Source organism: Hemitrygon akajei, chromosome 1, assembly GCF_048418815.1.
Source record: "Hemitrygon akajei chromosome 1, sHemAka1.3, whole genome shotgun sequence".
NCBI lineage: Eukaryota > Metazoa > Chordata > Chondrichthyes > Myliobatiformes > Dasyatidae > Hemitrygon > Hemitrygon akajei.
The window spans coordinates 14,985,390-15,006,600 of NC_133124.1; the positions used below are offsets into that span (position 1 = coordinate 14,985,390).

General features: G+C 40.8%; 1 protein-coding gene across 1 annotated transcript in view; it reads right to left on the reverse strand.

The window, feature by feature from the left end:
• bend5 (BEN domain containing 5) overlaps positions 1–21,211 on the reverse strand; it is a 50,734-nt gene that overhangs the window by 20,554 nt on the left and 8,969 nt on the right. The window contains exon 3 of the mRNA XM_073038270.1: positions 6,354–6,615. Within this exon, the coding sequence (XP_072894371.1) occupies positions 6,354–6,615 (262 nt within the window). The remainder of the gene's footprint in view (positions 1–6,353; positions 6,616–21,211) is intronic.

The following is a 21,211-nucleotide window of genomic DNA, read 5'->3' on the forward strand; positions in this document are numbered from 1 at the left end:
CACCAGGGCCCTGTACAAATGCAAAAGGATTTCCTTGCTCTTGTACTCAATTCCCTTTGTAATAAAGGCCAACATTCCATTAGCCTTCTTCACTGCCTGCTGCACTTGCTCATTCACCTTCAGTGACTGATGAACAAGAACTCCTGGATCTCTTTGTATTACTCCCTTACCTAACTCTACACCGTTCAGATAATAATCTGCCTTCCTGTTCTTACTCCCAAAGTGGATAACCTCACACTTATTCAAATTAAGCGTCATCTGCCAAGTATCTGCCCACTCACCCAGCCTATCCAAGTCACCCTGAATTCTCCTAACATCCTCATCACGTCACACTGCCACCCAGCTTAGTATCATCAGCAAACTTGATGTTATTCTCAATGCTTTCATCTAAATCGTTTATGTAAATCATAAACAGCTGTGGTCTCAATACTGAGCCCTGTGGCACTAGTCACCACCTGCCATTCCGAGAAACACCCATTCACCGTTACCCTTTGCTTTCTATCTGCCAACCAGTTTTCTATCCATGTCAATATCTTCCCCCCAATGCCATGAACTCTGATAATACCCACCAATCTCCTATGTGGGACCTTATCAAATGCCTTCTGAAAATCAAGATACACTACATCCACTGGATCTCCCTTGTCTAACTTCCTGGTTACATCCTCGAAAAACTCCAATAGATTAGTCAAGCATGATTTGCCCTTGGTAAATCCATGCTGGCTCAGCCCAATCCTATCACTGCTATCTAGGTATGCCACTATTTCATCTTTAATAATGGACTCTAGCATCTTCCCCACTACTGATGTTAGGCTGACAGGACGATAGTTCTCTGTTTTCTCCCTCCCTCCTTTCTTAAAAAGTGGGATAACATTAGCCATTCTCCAATCCTCAGGAACTGATCCTGAATCTAAGGAACATTGGAAAATGATTACCAATGCATCCGTAATTTCCAGAGCCAACTCCTTTAATACCCTAGGATGCAGACCATCTGAACCTGGAGATTTGTCAGCCTTCAGTCCCATCAGTCTACTCATCACCGTTTCCTTCCTAATGTCAATCTGTTTCATTTCCTCTGTTACCCTATGTCCTTGGCCCATCCATACATCTGGGAGATTGCTTGTGTCTTCCCTAGTGAAGACAGATCTAAAGTACTTATTAAATTCTTCTGCCATTTCTGTTTCCCATAACAATTTCACCCAATTCATTCTTCAAGGGCCCAACATTGTTCTTAACTATCTTCTTTCTCTTCATATACCTAAAAAAGCTTTTGCTATCCTCCTTTATATTCCTGGCTAGCTTGCGGTCGTACCTCATTTTTTCTCCCCGTATTGCCTTTTTGTTGTTCCTTAAAATTTTCCCAATCATCTGTCCTCCCACTCACCTTAGCTCTGTCATACTTCCTTTCTTTTAAAAAAAAATGCATTGCAATCTCTGACTTCCTTTGTCAACCACTGTGGCCCCTTTCCCCCCTTTGAATCCTTCCTTCTCCAGGGGATGAACTGATTTTGCACCTTGTGCATTATTCCCAAGAATACCTGCCACTGCTGTTCCACTGTCTTTTCTGCTAGGATATCTGTCCAGTTAACTTTGGCCAGCTCCTCCCTCATGGCTCCATAGTCTCCTTTGTTCAACTGCAACACTGACACCTCCAATCTGTCCTTATCCTTCTCAAATTGCAGATAAAACCTTATCATATTATGGTCACTACCTCCTAATGGCTCTTTTACTTCAAGATTGCTTATCAAATCCTGTTCATTACACAACACTAAATCCAGAATAGCCTTGTCCCTGGTCGGCTCTCGTACAAGCTGTTCCAAGAATGCATCCCATAGGCACTCTACAGTAACACCAGTTACTGAAAGCAAAGATCCGCATGCTTTTTCCAACAAATACATGTAACATTGGATCATTTTTCTCAATAAATAAATGGACGAACAACTATAATGTTTTTTTGTGTTAATTAGGTTCTCTATCTAGTCTTAGGACTTCCATGAAGATCTGATCACATTTTAGGTCACGTATGCAGAAATAACAGAAAATTCTACAGGGCTCACAAACTTGTAGCATCATTGTAAATCAGCTGAGTTCACTTATTTTGCTTCCTATTCTGGGTAGAACATAACCCCAGCTCATGAGATACTGCTATTTTTATTTTGCATTTAAACAGAACAGATGAACTAACTGGATTAATAAGAAGCCCTTTTTATATAAACACACTCCAACATGTCTATTTGATGTTAAAGCCATTAAGGTCAGCTGGCACAGATTCTTTGGAAAATTTCTATGGCAACACTTGTTTGAAGAAGCATTTAAAAAGCAAACAGTATGTGAACCATGTTGGAATATCCTATATTCTAGTTCTAGTCAAATAAAGGAATTCTGTGCCTGCCACATTATTGCACAAGGATAACCCTGGAAGGAAAACTTTTTCATCTTACGATTTAAGCCACTGTTTGCACAAAGTATGCACTCTTTAGTTACTAAGAGACTCAAACCTCCTCTGACACAAGTCCAGAAAATGAAAGGCATTCTAGTAAGACTTGGGGACTATCCTCTATGTTCATTGCATAGATATTTCAGAATCAGTTTTAATATCACTGGTATATATTGTGAATTTTGTAGCAGCGGTACATTGCAATATATAATAACAAAAACTACAAATTACAAAATGTGCAAAAAGAGATGGAAAAAATACAAAGGTAGTGCTCATGGGTTCATTGTCAATTTAGAAATCTGATGGCAGAAAGGAAGCTGTCCCTGAAAACTTTCGTGTCTCTCTTCAGCCTCCTCTTTGATGGTAGCAATAAGAAGGCATGCCCTGGGTGACAGGGGTCCTTAATGATGGATGTCATGATAATTATACTTTAATTATCAGAGTAACTATAGGTCCTCCCCAGTTTTGGGCAGCCTGCATATACATGTTACAGCCTGTAAGCATCTTCTACCAGGTATGGGCAGAATGGGCATTCACAAATGACTTCTTTCCCCAAATCACACCACAAACTGCAAGAATCAAATTGGGCAGAGGTGGGAATGAGCGGAGAACAGCTCTCACTCAGTTAGTGAGGCCAGCTGACAGTGACTCCTCCAACTCCTGCTCACTCTGTTCTTATGATCCTCTCCCTCTCTCTGCTTTTGTTCACTTCCAGGTTATGGACAGCTCTCCAGAAAAATACCCTGTCATATATGGAAGAGGGTCTGTACAGATCCGTCTATGTTATAAATTGCTGGTTGTTCAGAAAAATAACAATTACTTGTTTTTAATACTGGCATCTAGGACCTGAAGTAGAAAACTGATGCCAGCCTCCAAGAACATAATCTGCTGTGTTCGTTACAAGTCTGGCTAGCAAGTTAAACACAAACAGCGTGCCAACTCTCTGTAGTCATGTTAGAAAGTGTACTATCAAAGGGTAAAATTTCAAATGCCCTAAGTCAGGCATGTCAAATAGAATAAACCTCAACCACTGAAAGATACTTTCTATGTCTTTTGCAGGTCAATCACATTTAACTTGTCCATATAATCCCACCTACATTTTCAGCAGATACAAGAAACTCCTGAAAACTAGAACATAGAAATTTTTCTGCAGCAATTATTAAGTACATTGACCACAAGTGCACAAGCCAGACACTTCCAAATGGTGATTCTGTTAACTGAAGGGAAGAAAATGAAGGAACTGCCTGAGGCTACATCCACACTAGACCGGATAATTTTGAAAACGCTGGTTTCACATAAAAACGACAGGTGTCCACACTATGCGTTTTTGAAAATATCTCTATCCACACTGAAACTGAGATTTCGGCAATTCTCCTCCTACTGGGCATGCGCAGGACACATCTACCGAAAACAAGTGAAATGTTTGGTACCAAATCTCGCCGTAAAAGTGCGCATTTGTGTAGTTGCAGGGTAGAAAAACTTAAAACGACGGACAGCTGTTGGCTCTCATGCAGGAGAACTTAAAAGTAAAAAAAAAACAAATACTGGAGCATAAGGAGGCAACCGACAGGGAGTTCACGGACTGTATGAACCGGCTGACAATGAACACTGAAAAACTGACTAACTCTGTTGCATTAATAAAGCACCTTGTTAAATGTATAAAACATGTCTGCATCAGTGTTATCTTGTATTTCCATACAATGTTACATTAGGCTGTTACACATCTATTGTCAGAGAAGTACTTGCATAAATAGATAAACCACCTTCATACGAGCAAGGACAGAAAACAGGGCAAAGTGAGTACACTTATTTATTCAGTAAGTTATGGGTCAAAGTATTTGGTGAATACATTTCTAACTCTTCTGGCTTCAGTCTCGTTGCTGTCTGTTCTGTAATTGTTAGGTTGCGTTCAAGAAAACAATGAAATAGCGCGCTCCCATCTGATAGCATTTTCAGATTTCTCCGGTTACACCGTCCGCACTGATCTGCCCAAGCAGCGTTTTCAAAAATACCCAGCCTGGAAAGCATTTCTGAAGAGCTCCGATTTTGGGGGACGAAAACGCCATTTTAATGTGGACGGAGGATAAAAACGAAGAGAAAAGGCTTTGGTTATGGATTTATCCGGTGTAGTGTGGACATAGCCTTAGTAGATTATGTTTGGTACCAGATTACAAGCGCATGTTCTAGTGACTGAATGCAAATTTGATGACAAGATTAATACTCCATCATAATCAAGGGACTACATTCTGCAAAGGAGTTCAGAATCATCTTCAAAAACTCATTGAGTTCAGTGGATTACAACATTAACTGCATGTTCAATTTTAGTTACCACTGTTAGTTACAATAAACTTGTACAATTTATATTATATGGCATGATAGAACTCTGGTGTAACAAGGTAAACTTATCAGTTTACTTTTCCCCACTCTACACTAAAAATCTCATGACTCACTGTATAAACATATCAATTCAAGTTCAAGACTGTTACTGAAGATAATTAGAGGTCATGCTTCTTTGACATTTTTGATTTTGTGATAACATTCAAAGTTGACTATGCCAGCTCTCAAAGTAATCTTATTACCCCTCGAATTTCCCTAAAACCCATTTGTCCCCTGCTTGCCAATTAATACCCTCAAATCTACCTTCACTACAGAAGGGATAATTTACAATGCCCAATTAACCCTACAACCACTCACACTTTTGGGATTTTGGAGGAAACCTGGGCGCTGGCAGAATATTGTAATACATTACTGCATCAAAACTTACTTTCCAATAACAGTCTTGTTTTGGACCACATACAAGGACAAGCCATTTGACTCTCCAAGCATATTTAGCCTAGACATTTTATTTCAGTTCAAATTCCATTAATTTCTCCATTGTAGAAAGGAGTTAGAAAAAAACCAATGAAATTCCAAATTATTAAATGTAGCATGTCCTTTCTTTTTAAATAAAATTGAATATTTGGTAAATAACAAGAATGCAGTCGAAAACAGTGCTACAAAATGATTAAGGGAAGCCTTTAGAAGATCACAGCTGGAGAACCACAATCAGAATCAGGTTTATTATCACTGTCTTATATGATGTGAAATTTGTTGTTTTGCTGCAATGAAAATGTAAACTACTATAAATTAGAAAATAAATAAAAAGCACAAAAAAGAATAAAGAAGTGTCACACAGTTCAGAAATCTGAATGCGGAGGGTTAAGAAATTGTTTTGGTATCATTGAGTGGTATCTTCAGGTTCCTGTACCTACTGCAATTTAAAGTCTTAGAAGAAATACAAAGCAGATTCGTGAGTATGGTACCTGATACAAGTATAAACACTAAGAAAGACTTGTAAAATTGATGAGTGGAGGAGATTAAGTGATTAAGTTTGAGGTACTTTCAAATTATGAAGAGATGAAAAAAGTATTTTAAACATGTCAATTAAATACCTCATATTATACTTCTTGAAATACCCAAAGTAGAATGTCCCAATATAATCAAGACAGCAGCTCCAGGACATCACCAGTAATTTACCCCCATATCTACATGGCCTTGGGAGTTTGAGAAGAGCACTGAAAAAATTAACAGCAAAAGGTGACAATTTAAAGAGAAGGTATATTTTGTAGGAAATGCTCCTTTAATGAAACTAATAAAAACCCTCCTATATAAAAAAAAATTCACATCCACGCTAACTACAAGTCATTAGGTCTGGAAAATGTAATACTAAATTGGTAGCAAAGCAACAAACACTTTTTAAAAAAAAAATTACACTACCAGATTTTAATCATCCAATCAGATGAATTTTAATAAGCCTTCCAATAGGTATGAAAGGTGTATGAAGATGAAGATAACAGAACACTAAAATTTCATTACAAGTTCATCTTTCCAAACACTAATAGCTTGCTTCAGCTAGCTTTTTATTTTAATAAAGACTTACGTCTAAATAACTTCAAAAGCAGCGCATTTTGAAGATCCATATTGAGGTCCCTCAGCCTTTGTAGCTCAGAAGCCATATGTTCATAATCTTTTTGCTTTTCTTCAACAAACCGAAGTTTTGTTGTAACTCTTTTAAGCTCCAAGATTAACTTTTTATTGTTAGCCTTGGCCCGGGAATATTTGTGTTTAAGTTCATCAAAAATCTTCAGCGTTTGGTCATCATCATCGTCACTGCTATCTTCAAAGCAGGAGATATCTTGCTCCTGAGAGAAACAAAAATAAATGATTTTCAGTATTCATCCAGTCAGGGAAACAGATAACTGAAGTAATCAGATTCTCTACTGGAGGGAATTCGGATTCTTCCAGACATAAATGAGGAGTAATTTAAGATGACTAGCACATTTGACAGATGGTAAATTATTAAATTTACATAATACAATGACATTACATATGACTTTCCAGAGTAAGCATACTAATTTAAAAGAACAGAATCTTCATTGCACAGAATGCTAGATAGTTCAATTTCTGTTTTCCACTTCTCCTTTGCAGTGTAATTGCACACATTGTCTGAACAGAATTAGCTGTCATAGGAAACAAACAGCAATGTGCTTTTTATTACCTCCAAAAGCTAACAAATTTTCTTGCAGCTTGCATTAGACAAATGCATATGCCAAAATAAATTCTGGCTTTCTAGAAATGACTATCAAAAAGGTAGAGGTCAAAGTCCAGTGTTAATTAACAAATCAGCACTAAAAAAAATGTTACCAATATTTCCTAATAGTTCAAATGTTGAAATCAGAGCTCATGAACAGACTAAAAACCGGTTTTTACTATATTAACTCTTTCACATGAAGGGAATACACTCAATTTAAACTCTCACAAAATAGAGAAGGGATAAAATCTTGAGATTTTCCTTTTTTTAAATTAATTATCCCATGAAAACTGAGCAATTCACCAACAGTTGAACCGAAAAGAGACTTGCCTTTCTACAGTACGAGCTATGTACCATCAATGAGCCACTTCTGAAATGTACTGACTGCTGGAAACACAAGAACTTGGCCTTTACATAGAATGGCTAAGCACCAGAAGACCCAGTTGCAATCAACACAAAAGATGGAAATCTTGGGGGGGGGGGGGGGGGGGGGGGGGGGGGGGAGAAAGTGGGCAGACTGAAGATAGAAAATAATTATAATTTGAGGCAATAAATTTGCCCAGAGTAGAAATGAGTAAACAGTAAGCTATTTGTCACATGCCTGTGCAAAACAGTAAATTGAATAAAAACCAGGTTCAATTCTGTTGTTTTCTCATTTGTTTCCAGTGCTATGTCAATTTACAGAATTACTGTGAAATATCAGCAGAGTACAAAACATGTTGGCACATGGAATTCGAAGCAACTTGAGTAGTGAAGTCATTTGGATCAGTGACACATGTTGAAATGACATACAATTGCATACAAACAGACTTTATCTGTTTTCTGTATTACTCATAAAATGTGGTCTGATCTTCATCCAAGTCACAATAATAGACAAACACAATCTGCCTAATCTAATAACACAGAACCAATTGTACTTCTCATTAATACTGAGTACACCATTTAAACAATCACAGTTGACGCTCAAAATAAATATGTGAACCTCTGGGCAATGTCAGGTTACTACCAATACCTGCTCTTCTCAAGAAAGATCTGCTTATGTGCACCATGCCTTGATCAAAACAACTTTCAGAGGACCTCAGAAGAATTGTAGAGAAGCATGAATCTGGAAAAGGCTATAAAAACATTTCTAAAGACCCGAGTGCTCATCAGTCCACAGTAAGAGAAACTGTCTACAAATGGAGAAACTCAGTATGGTTGCTACTCTCCCTTGGAGTGAGCCTCTTACAAAAATCACACCAAGAGCACAACATGCAATGCTGAAGGAAGTGAAAAGAACCCAAGGGTAACAGCAAAAGACATGCAGAAATTTCTAGAATCTGGTAAATTCTCTGTTCATCTGTCCACAAGAAAAACACCGAACTGGAATGGTGCTCACTGCTCTCCAAAAACATTGCTGTATGTCTCAAGTTTAGAAAAGACCACCTAGATGTTCTCAATGCTTCAGGGACAATGTTCTGTGGATAGATGAGGCAAACGTTAACCTTTTGGCAGTAATACACATTGCAATGTTTGGGGAAAAAAAGGGTACTGCACACCAACACCAAAATCTCAACCCAGCCGTGAAGTATGGTGGAAGGAGTACCATGGTTTGGGGCTGCTTTGCTACTTCAGGGCCTCAACAGCTTGCAATCATTGAGGAGACAATGAATTCAAAATTGTATCAAGGCATTTTACAGGAGAATATCAGGGTTGCAGTCTGTCACCTGAAACTTAATAGAAGATGGATAATGCAACAAGACAATGATCCAAAAGACAACAGTAAATCAGTAATAGAATGGTTTAAAAAGAAGAAAATTTGTGTTTTAGAATGGTCGTCAGAGACCAGACTTTTAACCAAATTCAGATGCTATGGCATGAGCTGGAAGAGGCTATTCCTGCAAGGTATCACAGAAATATTAATGAACTGAAACAGTTTTTGTATGGAGAAATAGTCTAAAATTCCTCCTCACCACTGTGCAAGTCAGCTACAGGAAACATTTGGTGGAGGTTATACCAGTTAATAAATACAAATGTTCTCATACTTTTTCCAGCCTGGAATACAGATGATTAAACAATGTTCTATAAGACATGAAAAGTACGATTGCTTGTATTATTAGTTTAAGCAGATTGTGTTTGTCTATTACAAAAAATACATTGCAGATGCTGGGGTCAATGCAACATGCACAACATACTGGAGGACCTCAGCAGGTCAGGCAGCATCTGTGGAAACAAGCAGTCAACGTTTCTATAGATGCTGCCCAATCTGCTGAGTTCCTCCAGCGTGTTGTGTTTGTCTATTATTGTGACTTAGATAAAAATCAGACCGCATTTTATGAGTAATTAATGCAGAAAACCAGGGAATTGCAAAAAGGTTCACAAGCTTTTTCTTGCAATTGTATACACACCAGAACATCTCTCAATTCCAAAACCTCTATTAAGTACTGCTAAAGTAGAAAATTACCTCTAAGCTTTAATATAATTGATAATCACCTAGTAAGGAGACAAGTGTGTTTAACTACCCCAATGAAGGCTTACAACGTATAACTTCACAAAATAATAATATCAGTCTCCCCACCGATTCTATGATTAAATACTGACTTGATAAGAAGCTTCAGGTACATGCAAAAACAACCAACGGAGTAACACTGCCTGGATAAAAAAGATGTATTGTAAAATTAACTGTACTATCAACCTTATTAGTTCAGTTAATCTTTGAGAAAACACTGAAATATGTTGCAGAATGGAAGCAATAAGCAATGGATAATAAAACAAAATGTTTATTTAATCCCTTTGAAGCTAGGTTAATTGCATAACAGTTTAGGCTCAGTAAATTAAAGAGAAAAATAAATAAAACTGTCGAGAACAAGTTTACCAAAGCATAAATTTGCTTTTCTTCCAGCCCAACATTTATCCCTTTGCTTCAATTAACTGAGGTAAAGTCAAAATAGCTTAAATTGATCCAGAAATAGAACCTGTTTCCCCCGTTAAGGTAATAAACAAGTTACGCAGCATGGCAGTCGAGTTACTAGATTAATACCATGAGGCATGTACTACAGTTTCAAACACTAAAAGTTAAAATCCCAGTACAGTGAATACAGAATCTAAATTCAATATAAATAAAGTTTGTATACAAAACTAGTATTAATAACTGAGTTAAAAACTCAGCTGATTCGCTAATGTCCATCCTTACCCGATCTGTCCTACATGTGACTCCAGACCCACCAATGTGGTTGACTCAAAGTGCCCTCTGAAACGGCCCAGCAAGCCACTCAGTTTAAGGGGCAATTAGGCATGGACAATAAATGCTGACTTTGCCAGCACTGTCCACATCCTGTGAATGAATGAAAATAAAAGAAACTTTAGCTTTTTATTCACATCACACTTGTAAATAAATGCTGTGGCGGCTGGACAAAAGATTAAAGTTGATTGGAAGTGAATAAAGTGGAGGCAAGAGCTGCCACAAACAACATTCAAACACCACCTGAAGGAGACCATGTGCTGGCCAGCCTTTTCAATCTTTATCAATATATAGAACCACAAATTGATGTTGCATGATTGAACTATTATGTCATAAATTGGGCATAACTTGTTTGATCCAACTCTAAAGGAAATATTTCACACAAAGAAAGAATTCACCCAAGTTGCATATATAAATTTTATTGAATTCAATGACGAGTTACATAGAAACATAGAAAACCTACAACACAATACAGGCCCTTCGGCCCACTAAGTTCTACCGAACATGTCCCTACCTCAGAAATTACTAGCTTACATATAGCCCTCTGTTTTACTAAGCTCTATGTACCTATCTAAAAGCCTCTTAAAATACCCTATCGTATCCACATCCACCACCATTGCCGGCAGCCCATTCCATGCACTCACCACTCTCTAAGTAAAAAAACTTAGCCCTGACATCTCCTCTATACCTACTCCCCAGCACCTTAAACCCGTGTCATTTTGTGGCAACCATTTCAACCCTGGGAAAAATCAGCCTCTGATTATCCACACGATCAATGCCTCTCATCATCTTATACACCTCTACCAGGTCATCTCTCATCCTCCGTCACTCCAAGGAGAAAAGGCTGAGTTGACTCAACCTATTCTCATAAGGCATGCTCCCCAATCCAGCCAACATCCTTGTAAACCTCCTCTGCACCCTTTCTATGGTTTCCACATCCTTCCTGTAGTGAGGTGACCAGAACTGAGCACAGTACTCCAAGTTGGGTCTGACCAGGGTCTTATACAGCTGCAACATTACCTCTCGGCTCCTAAATTCAATTCCATGATTGATGAAGGCCAATACACCATACGCCTTCTCAACCACGGAGTCAACCTGCGCAGCTGCTTTGAGCGTCCCATGGACTCGGACCCCAAGATCCGTCTGATCCTCCACACTGCCAAGAGTCTTACCATTAATACTATATTCTGCCATCTTATTTGACCTACCAAAATGAACCACTTCACACTTATCTGGGTTGAACTCCATCTGCCACTTCTCAGCCCAGTTTTGCATCCTATCAATGTCTCGCTGTAACCTCTGACAGCCCTCCACACTACCCACAACACACCCAGCCTTTGTGCCATTAGCAAACTTACTAACACATCCCACTTCCTCATCCAGGTCATTTATAAAAATCACAAAGAGTAAGGGTCCCAGAACAGATCCCTGAGGCAGTCAACTGGTGACTGACCTCAATACAGAATATGACCCATCTACAACCACTCTTTGCCTTCTGCGAGCAAGCCAGTTCTGGATCCTCAAAGCAATGCCCCCTTGGATCTCGCTTCCTTACTTTCTCAATAAGCCTTGCATGGGGTACCTTATCAAATGCCTTGCTGAAATCCATATACACTACATCTACTGCTCTTCCTTCATCAATCTGTTTAGTCACATCCTCAAAAAAATTCAATCAGGTTCGTAGGGCACGACCTGCCCTTGACAAAGCTATGCTGACTACTCCTAATCATATTATACCTCTCCAAAAGTTCATAAATCCTGCCTCTCAGGATCTTCTCCATCAACTTACCAACCACTGAAGTAAGACTCACTGGTCTATAACTTCCTGGGCTATCTCTACTCCCTTTCTTGAATAAAGGAACAACATCTGCAACCCTCCAATCATCCGGAACCTCTCCCGTCCATATTGATGATGCAAAGATCATTGCCAGAGGCTCAGCAATCTCCTTCCTCGCCTCCCACAGTAGCCTGGGGTACATTTTGTCCGGTCCCAGTGACTTATGCAACTTTATGCTTTCCAAATGTCCAGCACATCCTCTTTAATATCTACAAGCTCAAACTTTCCAGTCTGCTGCAAGTCATCACTACAATCACCAAGATCCTTCTCCATAGTGAATACTGAAGTATTCATTAAGTACCTCTGCTATTTCCTCCAGTTCCATACACACTCTCCCACTGTCACACTTGATAGTTCCTATTCTTTCACATCTCATCCTCTTGCTCTTCACATACTTGTAGAATGCCTTGGGGTTTTCCTTAATTCTGCCCGCCAAGGCCTTCTCATGGCCCCTTCTGGCTCTCCTAATTTCCTTCTTAAGCTCCTTCCTAGTAGCCTTATAATCTTCTAGATCTCTAACATTACTGAGCTCTCTGAACCTTTTGTAAGCTTTTCTTTTCTTCTTGACTAGATTTATTGCAGCCTTTCTACACCACGTCTCCTGTACCCTGCCATAACTTCCCTGTCTCATAGGAACGTACCTATGCAGAACTCCACACAAATATCCCCTGAATATTTGCCACATTTCTTCCATACTATTCCCTGAGAACATCTGTTTCCAATTTAAGCCTCTAATTTCCTGCCTGATAACCTCATAATTCCGCTTATTCCAATTAAACACTTTTCTAACTTATCTGTTCCTATCCCTCACCAATGCTATTGTAAAGGAGATAGAATTATGATCACTATCTCTAAAATGCTCTCCCACAGAGATCTGACACCTGATCAGGTTCATTTCCCAATACCAAATCAAGTACAGCCTCTCCTCTTGTAGGCGTATCTACATACTGTGTCAAGAAACCTTCCTGAACTCACCTAACAAACTCTACCCCATCTAAACCCCTTGCTCTAGGGAGATGCCAATCGATATTTGGGAAATTAAAATCTCCCATCACAACAACTCTGTTATTTCACCCTTCCAGGATCTGTTTCCCTATCTGCTCCTCAATATCCCTGTTACTATTGGGTGGCCTATAAAAAAACAACCAAGTTATTGACCCCTTCCTGTTCCTAACCTCCACCCACAGAGACTCCATAGACAATCCTTCCACGGCATCCACTTTTTCTGCAGCCATGATACTATCTCTGATCAACAGTGCCATGCCCCCACCTCTTTTGCCTCCCTCCCTGTCCTTTCTGAAATAGCTAAACCCCGGCACTTGAAGTAACCAGTCCTGCCCTGAGCCATCCAAGCCTCTGTAACAGCCACCACATCACATCTCCAAGTACTGATCCACGCTCTAAGCTCATCCGTTTTGTTCACAACACTCATTAAAATAGACACATCTCAAGCCTTTGGTCTGAGCACGTCCCTTCTCTATCACCTGCCTATCCTCCCTCTCGCACTGTCTGCAAGCTTTCTCTATTTGTGAGCTTATCTCCTCTCTTCCCCAGTCTCTTCAGTTCGGTTCCCACCCCCCCCAACAATTCTCATTTAAACTCTCCCCAGTAGCCTTAGCAAACCTCCCTGCCAGGATACTGGTCCCTCTGAGATTCAAGTGCAACAGGTCACACCTGCCCCAAAAGAGGTCCAAATGATCCAGAAATCTGAATCCCTGCCCCCTGCTCCAATCCCTCAGCCACACATTCATCCTCCACCTCATCCTATTCTCACTGTCGCGTGGCACAGGCAGTAATCCCGAGATTACGACCTTTGTGGTCCTGCTTCTCAACTTCCTTCTTAACTCCCTACAGTCTTTTTACAGGACCTCTTCCCTTTTCCTACCATGTCATTGGTACCAATATGTACAACGACTTCTGGCTTTTCCCCCTCCCACTGCAGGATATCTTGGACGCGATCTGAAACATCCCAGGCTCTGGCACCTGGGAGGCAAACTACCATCTGAGCTTCTTTCCTGCTTCCACAGAATCACCTGTCTGACCACTAAGTATAGAGTCCCCTGTCACTACTGCCTTCCTCTTCTCTTCCCTACCCTTCTAAGCCACAGGGCCAGACTCTGTGCCAGAGGCATGGCCACTGCCGTTTCCCCCAGGTAGGCTGTCCCCTCCCCCCAACAGTACTCAAACAGGAGTACTTATTGTCAAAGGGTACAGCCACTCTCTAGTACCTGACTCTTCCCCTTCCCCCGACTGTGACCCACCTGCCTGTCTCCCATGGCCCAGGCAAGACCACCTGCTTATAACTCCGCTTAGTCAGGGAGAGCAAGGAGGTGACAGAGAGAAGGTCATAGAGCTGCATCTCCAGTTCCCTAACTCAGTCCCTCAGGAGCTGCAGCTCGACACACCTGGTGCAGATATAGCAGTCCGGGAGGCTGAGAGACTCCAGGAACCCCCCCCCACAACTGACACCAAGCACAGAACACTGGCCTCACACACATACTTCCCAACTCGCCTCGTCCCGTTACCACCCAAGTCCGTTGAGCCAAAGCCTACCACTCTGCTGCCTCTCACTCCACTGCCCGCTGGATAGGGTGGTCTTCTTTTTAAACCTTTCGCACTCTTCTGGCTGATGTCACACGCCTGCGCAGTCTTGCCTCTCTTTTACCGAGTAGTCAAAAAACTCCTTTAGCTCCGAAATATCAGCGGTTCACTCGCAGCCTTCTTGCTCCAAGTTATGAAACTGAAATGAGAGTTTATCTTACAAAACATAGGCTAACTTGTAATTTATGCAGGCGAATATCTGTCTTCTTGAGAGGGGAAATAAACAGTCGATGCTTCAGGCCAAGATCAGCTGTTTATTTCCATCCACAGAGGTTGCTTAACTTCCAGAGTTCCTCCAGCAATTTGTGTATTCAGCATCTGCAGAATTTTCATCTGTACATGTCCAAATGTTACCTTCCCAAGTATACAGCCAAATAGGTCATTCAACTAGCATTTCAGAGATCAGCTATTTAAACTAGAAGACTGCAGTTAGGTCAAGCCATGAACAGTGATCCACTTTATTTTGCATAGAGATGTCACCAACAATCCAAAGGACTGGATTTAACTTAAACATGACTCAATAATTTAGTCAAATCAATGCTTTAATTTATTCACATCTTAATTTCTATTTAGACTTTGTGCAGAAACAACAATCTAACAGTGGGTTCCTATTTAAAATGCTGGGCTTGAGTCAAGAATTCATTTGACCCACAAGCATACTTTGCTGAAATTCAATTTCTTGAAAGAGATTTACAGCAGTCAAGACATCTAAAAAAACCCGATATTAACAACTAAAATATTCATCGACTCACTTATTACCACCAGTATTAATTTGTTTGCCTTTTGGGTCTTTTGAACAAACATTACATCAGCTGTCAGATTCCAAACTAAGCATATGAAAGAAACAAATCTTTAAAAATTTGCAGTTACTTGGCTGACTGTGATTATCACAACCATCTTCCTAGCCAAGGTTTTTACCAATTTAAAGATTATGCATTTTGCACTTAGTCCTGCCTATTTCCATTAGGTTAACAGAAGATTTGGATGTAACCTAAACATACAGTGAATGTTCATGCTCTTGTGCTGCTGTAGCCCATCCACTTCAAGGTAAAATGTGCTGGGTGATCAGAGATGCTCTTCTGCACACCACTGTTGTAATGCGTGATTATTTGAGTTATTGTCACTTTCCTGTCTGCCTGAACCAGTCTAGCCATTCTCTTCGGACTTCTCATTAACAAGATGTGTTTGACCACAGAACTGCCACTCACTGGAATTTTTTTGTTGTTTTTCCCACACCAATCTCTAGAGACTGTTTTGCATAAATATCCCAGGAGATTCAGCAGAATCTGAGATACTCAAACCACCTCATTTGGCGCCAACAATCAATGTCACTTGGATCACATTTCTTTCCAATTCTGATGTTTGGTCTAAACACTGAACCTCTTGATCATGTCTGCATATTTTTATGCATTGAGTTGTTGCCATGTGGTTGGCTGATCAGATATTTGCGTTAACAAGGTGTACCGAATAGGGGTGATGAGGTGGCAATAAGGCTACGTCCACACTAGACCGGATAATTTTGAAAACACCGGTTTCCCGTAAAAGCGATAGGCGTCCACACTATGCGTTTTTAAAAATCTCTCTATCCACACTGGAACGGAGATTTTGGCGAATCTCCTCCTCCTGCGCATGCGCAGGACACATCTACCGAAAACAAGCGACATGTTTGGTGTCAAAACTTGCTGTAAAAGTGCGCGTTTGTGTAGTCACAGACTAGACAAACTTAAAACGACGGACAGCTGTTGGCTTTCGCGCAGGAGAACTTAAAAGTAAAAAAACAAATACTGGAGCGTAGAGGCAACCGACAGGGAATTCACGGACTGTATGACCCGGCTGACGACAAATATTGAAAAACTGACTAACTCTGTTGCATTAATAAAACACCTTGTTAAATGTGTAAAACATGTCTGCATCAGTGTTATCTTGTATTTCCATACAATGTTACATTTGGCTGTTACACATCTATTGTCAGAGAAGTACTTGCATAAATAGGTAAACCACCTTCATACGAGCAAGGACAGAAAACAGGGCAAAGTGAGTATACTTATTTATTCAGTAAGTTATGGGTCAAAGTATTTGGTGACTACATTGCTAACTCTTATGGCGTCAGTTTCGTTGCTGTCTGTTCTGAAATTGTTAAGCTGCGTTCAAGAAAACATTGAAATAGCGCGCTGCCATCTGACAGCGTTTTCAGAAGTCTCCGGTTACCCCGTCCACACTGATACGGCCAATCCAGCGTTTTCAAAAATATACACTTTGGAGAGCGTTTCTGAAAAGCTCCGGTTTCAGGGGATGAAAACGCCGTTTTAGTGTGGACGAAGGGTAAAAACGAAGAGGAAAAAGCTTTGGTTATGGATTTAACCAGTGTAGTGTGGACGTAGCCTCAGTCTCTACCAGAGGAAGTGTTGAGGTGCTCCTTTCTGCCACTACCCTACAGATCACCCTTGGGCAAGGAGTAGTAGCTAATTGGCATACCGCCCCCACCACCCTCCCAGACCAGGGTCACATGAAGCCACAGGTGGTGGTGCATGATTGTATGAGCAGCTGATGTATATCACAAGTCCTGGTTATGCAACCACTGATGCTAGGCAGGAAGCTTCTGAAGAGTATCGATAATGGCTGGAGTCACCAATCTTGTAAAGACACTGAAGAAATGTTCAGAAGTAACAGCAAACCACCTCTGTAGAAAAAAATTGCCAAAAACAATAATCGTCATGGAAAGACTATGATTGTCTATGTCATACGACACAGCACATAATGATGATGATCTTGATGCACCTAATAAAGCGGTCATGAGTATACATTGGATTGTGATAAGAAATCACTGATTATGACACAAAAAGAGCAATCCCATTTACCCTATCCTTCTATTCAAGTACCCTGCAAGTTTTTTCCTGAAATACACTTTCATGTTGTTATATTATTGCCAAACCTGCGCTTTAATTTTAGCAAAGCATAAGTATTCAAGGTGTAAAAGGTAGTTAATATGTACTAATAGAGCCAAATTAAACAAAATGTAAACAGAATGAAAACCAAAGGGATGCGTAACAAAACGAAAATACACAAGTAAAACAACGATAACTAACATGAATGTGTTGTCTGAACAAACACTGATTTAACTATTTATATAAGCACAAACTTTCACTACCAGATCAGATCAATGCCTTCTATGTCCACATTGAAGAGGGAAATATAACTACCGCTGTGAAGATCCCTACTGCACATGGTGACCCTGCAATGTCTTGGAGGCTGATGTCGGGCTGTCTTTCTGGAGGGTGAACTGTCACAGGTAGCAGACCCTGATGGAGTAAGGCTCTGAAAACTTGAATATTCGAGGGTATTTACAACCTCTCACTGCTATGGTCAGAAGTTCCCACCAGCTTCAAACAGGCAATAATTATACCAGTGCTTAAGAGTATTGTGAGCTTTCAAATAGCACTCACATCTATGGTGATTAAATGCTTTGAAAGGTTAGTCATGGGTAGAATCAAATCCTGCCTCAGCAAGGACCTGTACCCACTGCAATTTGCCTTATCAGCACAATAGGTCTACAACAGACACAATCTCAATAGCTCTTCACATGGCCTTAGATCACTTGGACAATACAAACACCTATGTCAGAATGCTATTCTCTGACTATAGCTCAGCGTTTAGCGCCATCATTGCTACAGTGCGGATGGATAAGCTACTGAACCTAGGCCTCTGTACCTCCCCCTGTAACTGGATCTTCAACTTACTAACCGGACGTCTGGTTGATAATACTTCCTCCTTGCTGACGATCAACACTGGTGCACCTCAGGGGTATGTGCTTAGCCCACTGCTCTCTTCTCTGTACAAGCATGGCCATGTGGCTATGTATAGCTCAAATGACATCTATAAATTTGCACATGATAGAACCATTGTTTGTAGAATCTCAGATGGAGATGTACAGGAGCAAGATATACCAGCAAGTTGAGTGATGTCGCAGCAACAACCTTGCACTCAACGTTAGTAAGACAAAGAGCTGACTGTAGACTTCAGGAAGGGCAAGACAAGGGAACACCAATCTTTAAAGGGATCAGAAGTGGAGAGAGAGAGAGAGAGGGAGAGAAAGTAGAGTCTACTACAAGACTGAAAGCTACAGAAAGTTGTAAAATTAGTCAGCTCCATCTTGGGTAAGAGCCTGTGGTATACAATTGATCTTTAAGGAGCAGTGCCCTAGAAATGTGGCGTCCATTATTAAGGATCCCCATCTCCCAGGACATGCCCTCTTCTTACTGTTCCTGTCAGGATGGATGTACCGAAGCCAGAGAGCACTCACTCACTCACAGCTTCTAAACCTCTGCCATCCAATTTCTAAATGGACATCAAACACAAACACTACCTCACTTTTTAACAAAAATATTTCTGTTTTGCCCATTTTTAATCTAACTATTTCACATATGTTGGCCGGAAGAAACTACAGTCTACAATTAGTGGATTTGATGAATCAAGGAAAGGGGAAGCAGACAAACCAAATATCTTTGTTTCCCCCCCATTTTGTGGACTCTGAACTGATTCTTGCTGTAGGATAATCCAATCAGAGCAATTGAATGTGGACACAAGGAGCTACAGATAATGACCTACTAAACCTGAGACCATTCTCAGATAATTACCCTACCGCAGAAGCAATCAGTAATCTTATTAGGGTCACTTCATTTAACTGGTTTGGACCAGTCACTGTTGAAAGGTACAAATACACAAGGCTGGGGTGGGCAGAACCATGAACCAATGTTGGTTGTAGCCCTGAACTAGAACCAGTTAAGAAGTTGATCCAAGCGACACACACAAAATGCTGGAGGAACTCAGCAGGCCAGACAGCATCAATGGAAAAGAGTACAGTCAATGCTTCTGGCCAAAACCCTTCAGCAGGAATGGAGGAAAAAAGATGAGTAGATTAAAAAGGTGGAGGGGAGGGGAGAATCACAAAGTGATAGGTGAAACTGGGAGAGGGAGGAGTGAAGTAGGGAAGGCGATAGGCAAGCAAGAAGGTGAGGGGGAAAAAGGTGAAGAGGCAGGGGATGGGGGGCATTACTGGAAGTTCAAGAAATTGATGTTCATGCCATCAGGTTGGAGGCTACCCAGACGGAATACAAGGTGTGCCTCCAACCTAAATGTGGCCTCATCATGACAGTAGAAGAGGCCATGGATTCACTTAGCGGAATGGGAATGTAAAGTGGAATTAAAATCTGTGACCATTGGGACATCCTGCTACTTCTGGCAGACTCCCAAACTAAGTCATGTCTCACTGATAATACAGGAGGCCATACCAGGAGCATTGAACACAGTACATAACCCCAACAGACTCATGCGTGAAATGTCACCTCACCTGGAAGGACTGTCTGGGGCCCTGAATGACAGTGAGGAATGTGGTGTAGGGGCAAGTATAGCACTTACTCTGCTTCCAAGGGTAAGTGCCAGGAGGGAGAAAAGTCGGGAAGGACAAATGGATAACAGAGTCATGTAGGGAGCAATCCCTGCAGAAAGTGGGGGGAGGGGAAAAGACATGCTTGGTGGTGGAATCCAGTTGGAGATGGTAGAAATTCCAGAGAATTATGTGCTGGTGGGATGTTAGATGAGGACAAGATAAGGTGGCTGGAGGATGGGGTGAGAGCAGATGTGCATGACATGGAAGAGATGCAGTTGAGGGCAGCATTGATGGTGGAGGAAAGTAAGTTTCTTTCTTTGAAGAAGGTGACCTTGAGCCAATAGGATGGAGATTCACCAGTTCAACTGATGAGGAACACTATAAGAGTGAAGAGTTCCAAATGCACAAGGACAATAACTCTCCAGCAACCAGAGACCAACCATCACGGATAAGGAGGACACCACAGACAGATGGAGATAGGGACCACGAGGAATGCCTAGCCAATATAGACACTCCTTTTCTTTTCATTGACTCTTCATGGAGGGTCAGGGATTCTTGTGAGGTGTAAACAGGTAGTTAGTTTGTGAACCCACATGCTTTTTAATTGAGTCAAGAACAGTTACTTTTGGTAAATACAGATTCTCTGTGCCTCACTGATTCTTTCATTCCTATAAATGGCAGAACGAGTTTTCTTCCTTTCTCAACTTCAGTAATCCTTCCTAAGAGCAGGGTGAGTTGCCTTAATGGCTATCGTCCAGTAGCACTCACATCTATGGTGATGAAATGCTTTGAGAAGTTGGTAATGGCTAGAATAGCTAGCCTGTGGGATGGATGTAAACCAGAAGGTGTGAGGTTTGCATGTAGTTTCAAAGACAGCATTATCTATACTTTGTAAATATGGATTGTCCTTCATGTTAAGCATATGAAATACCAAGTAAATGTATTGTGGATTCAGTTTGGAACAATGGATTCCTGAATACCAGTCCAGATGCTGCTGGCGCCGGTGGGATGGATGTAATCAGGTGTGAAGTTTGTATGTAGCTTCAAAAGAAAGCATTGTCTATACTTTGTAAATATGGATTGCTCTTTGTGCTCAGCAAATAAATAGAGCTCCACACTGGGCCAGCAGACCTTTCCACCGAAAGTGTCTTGATGCCTGCTGT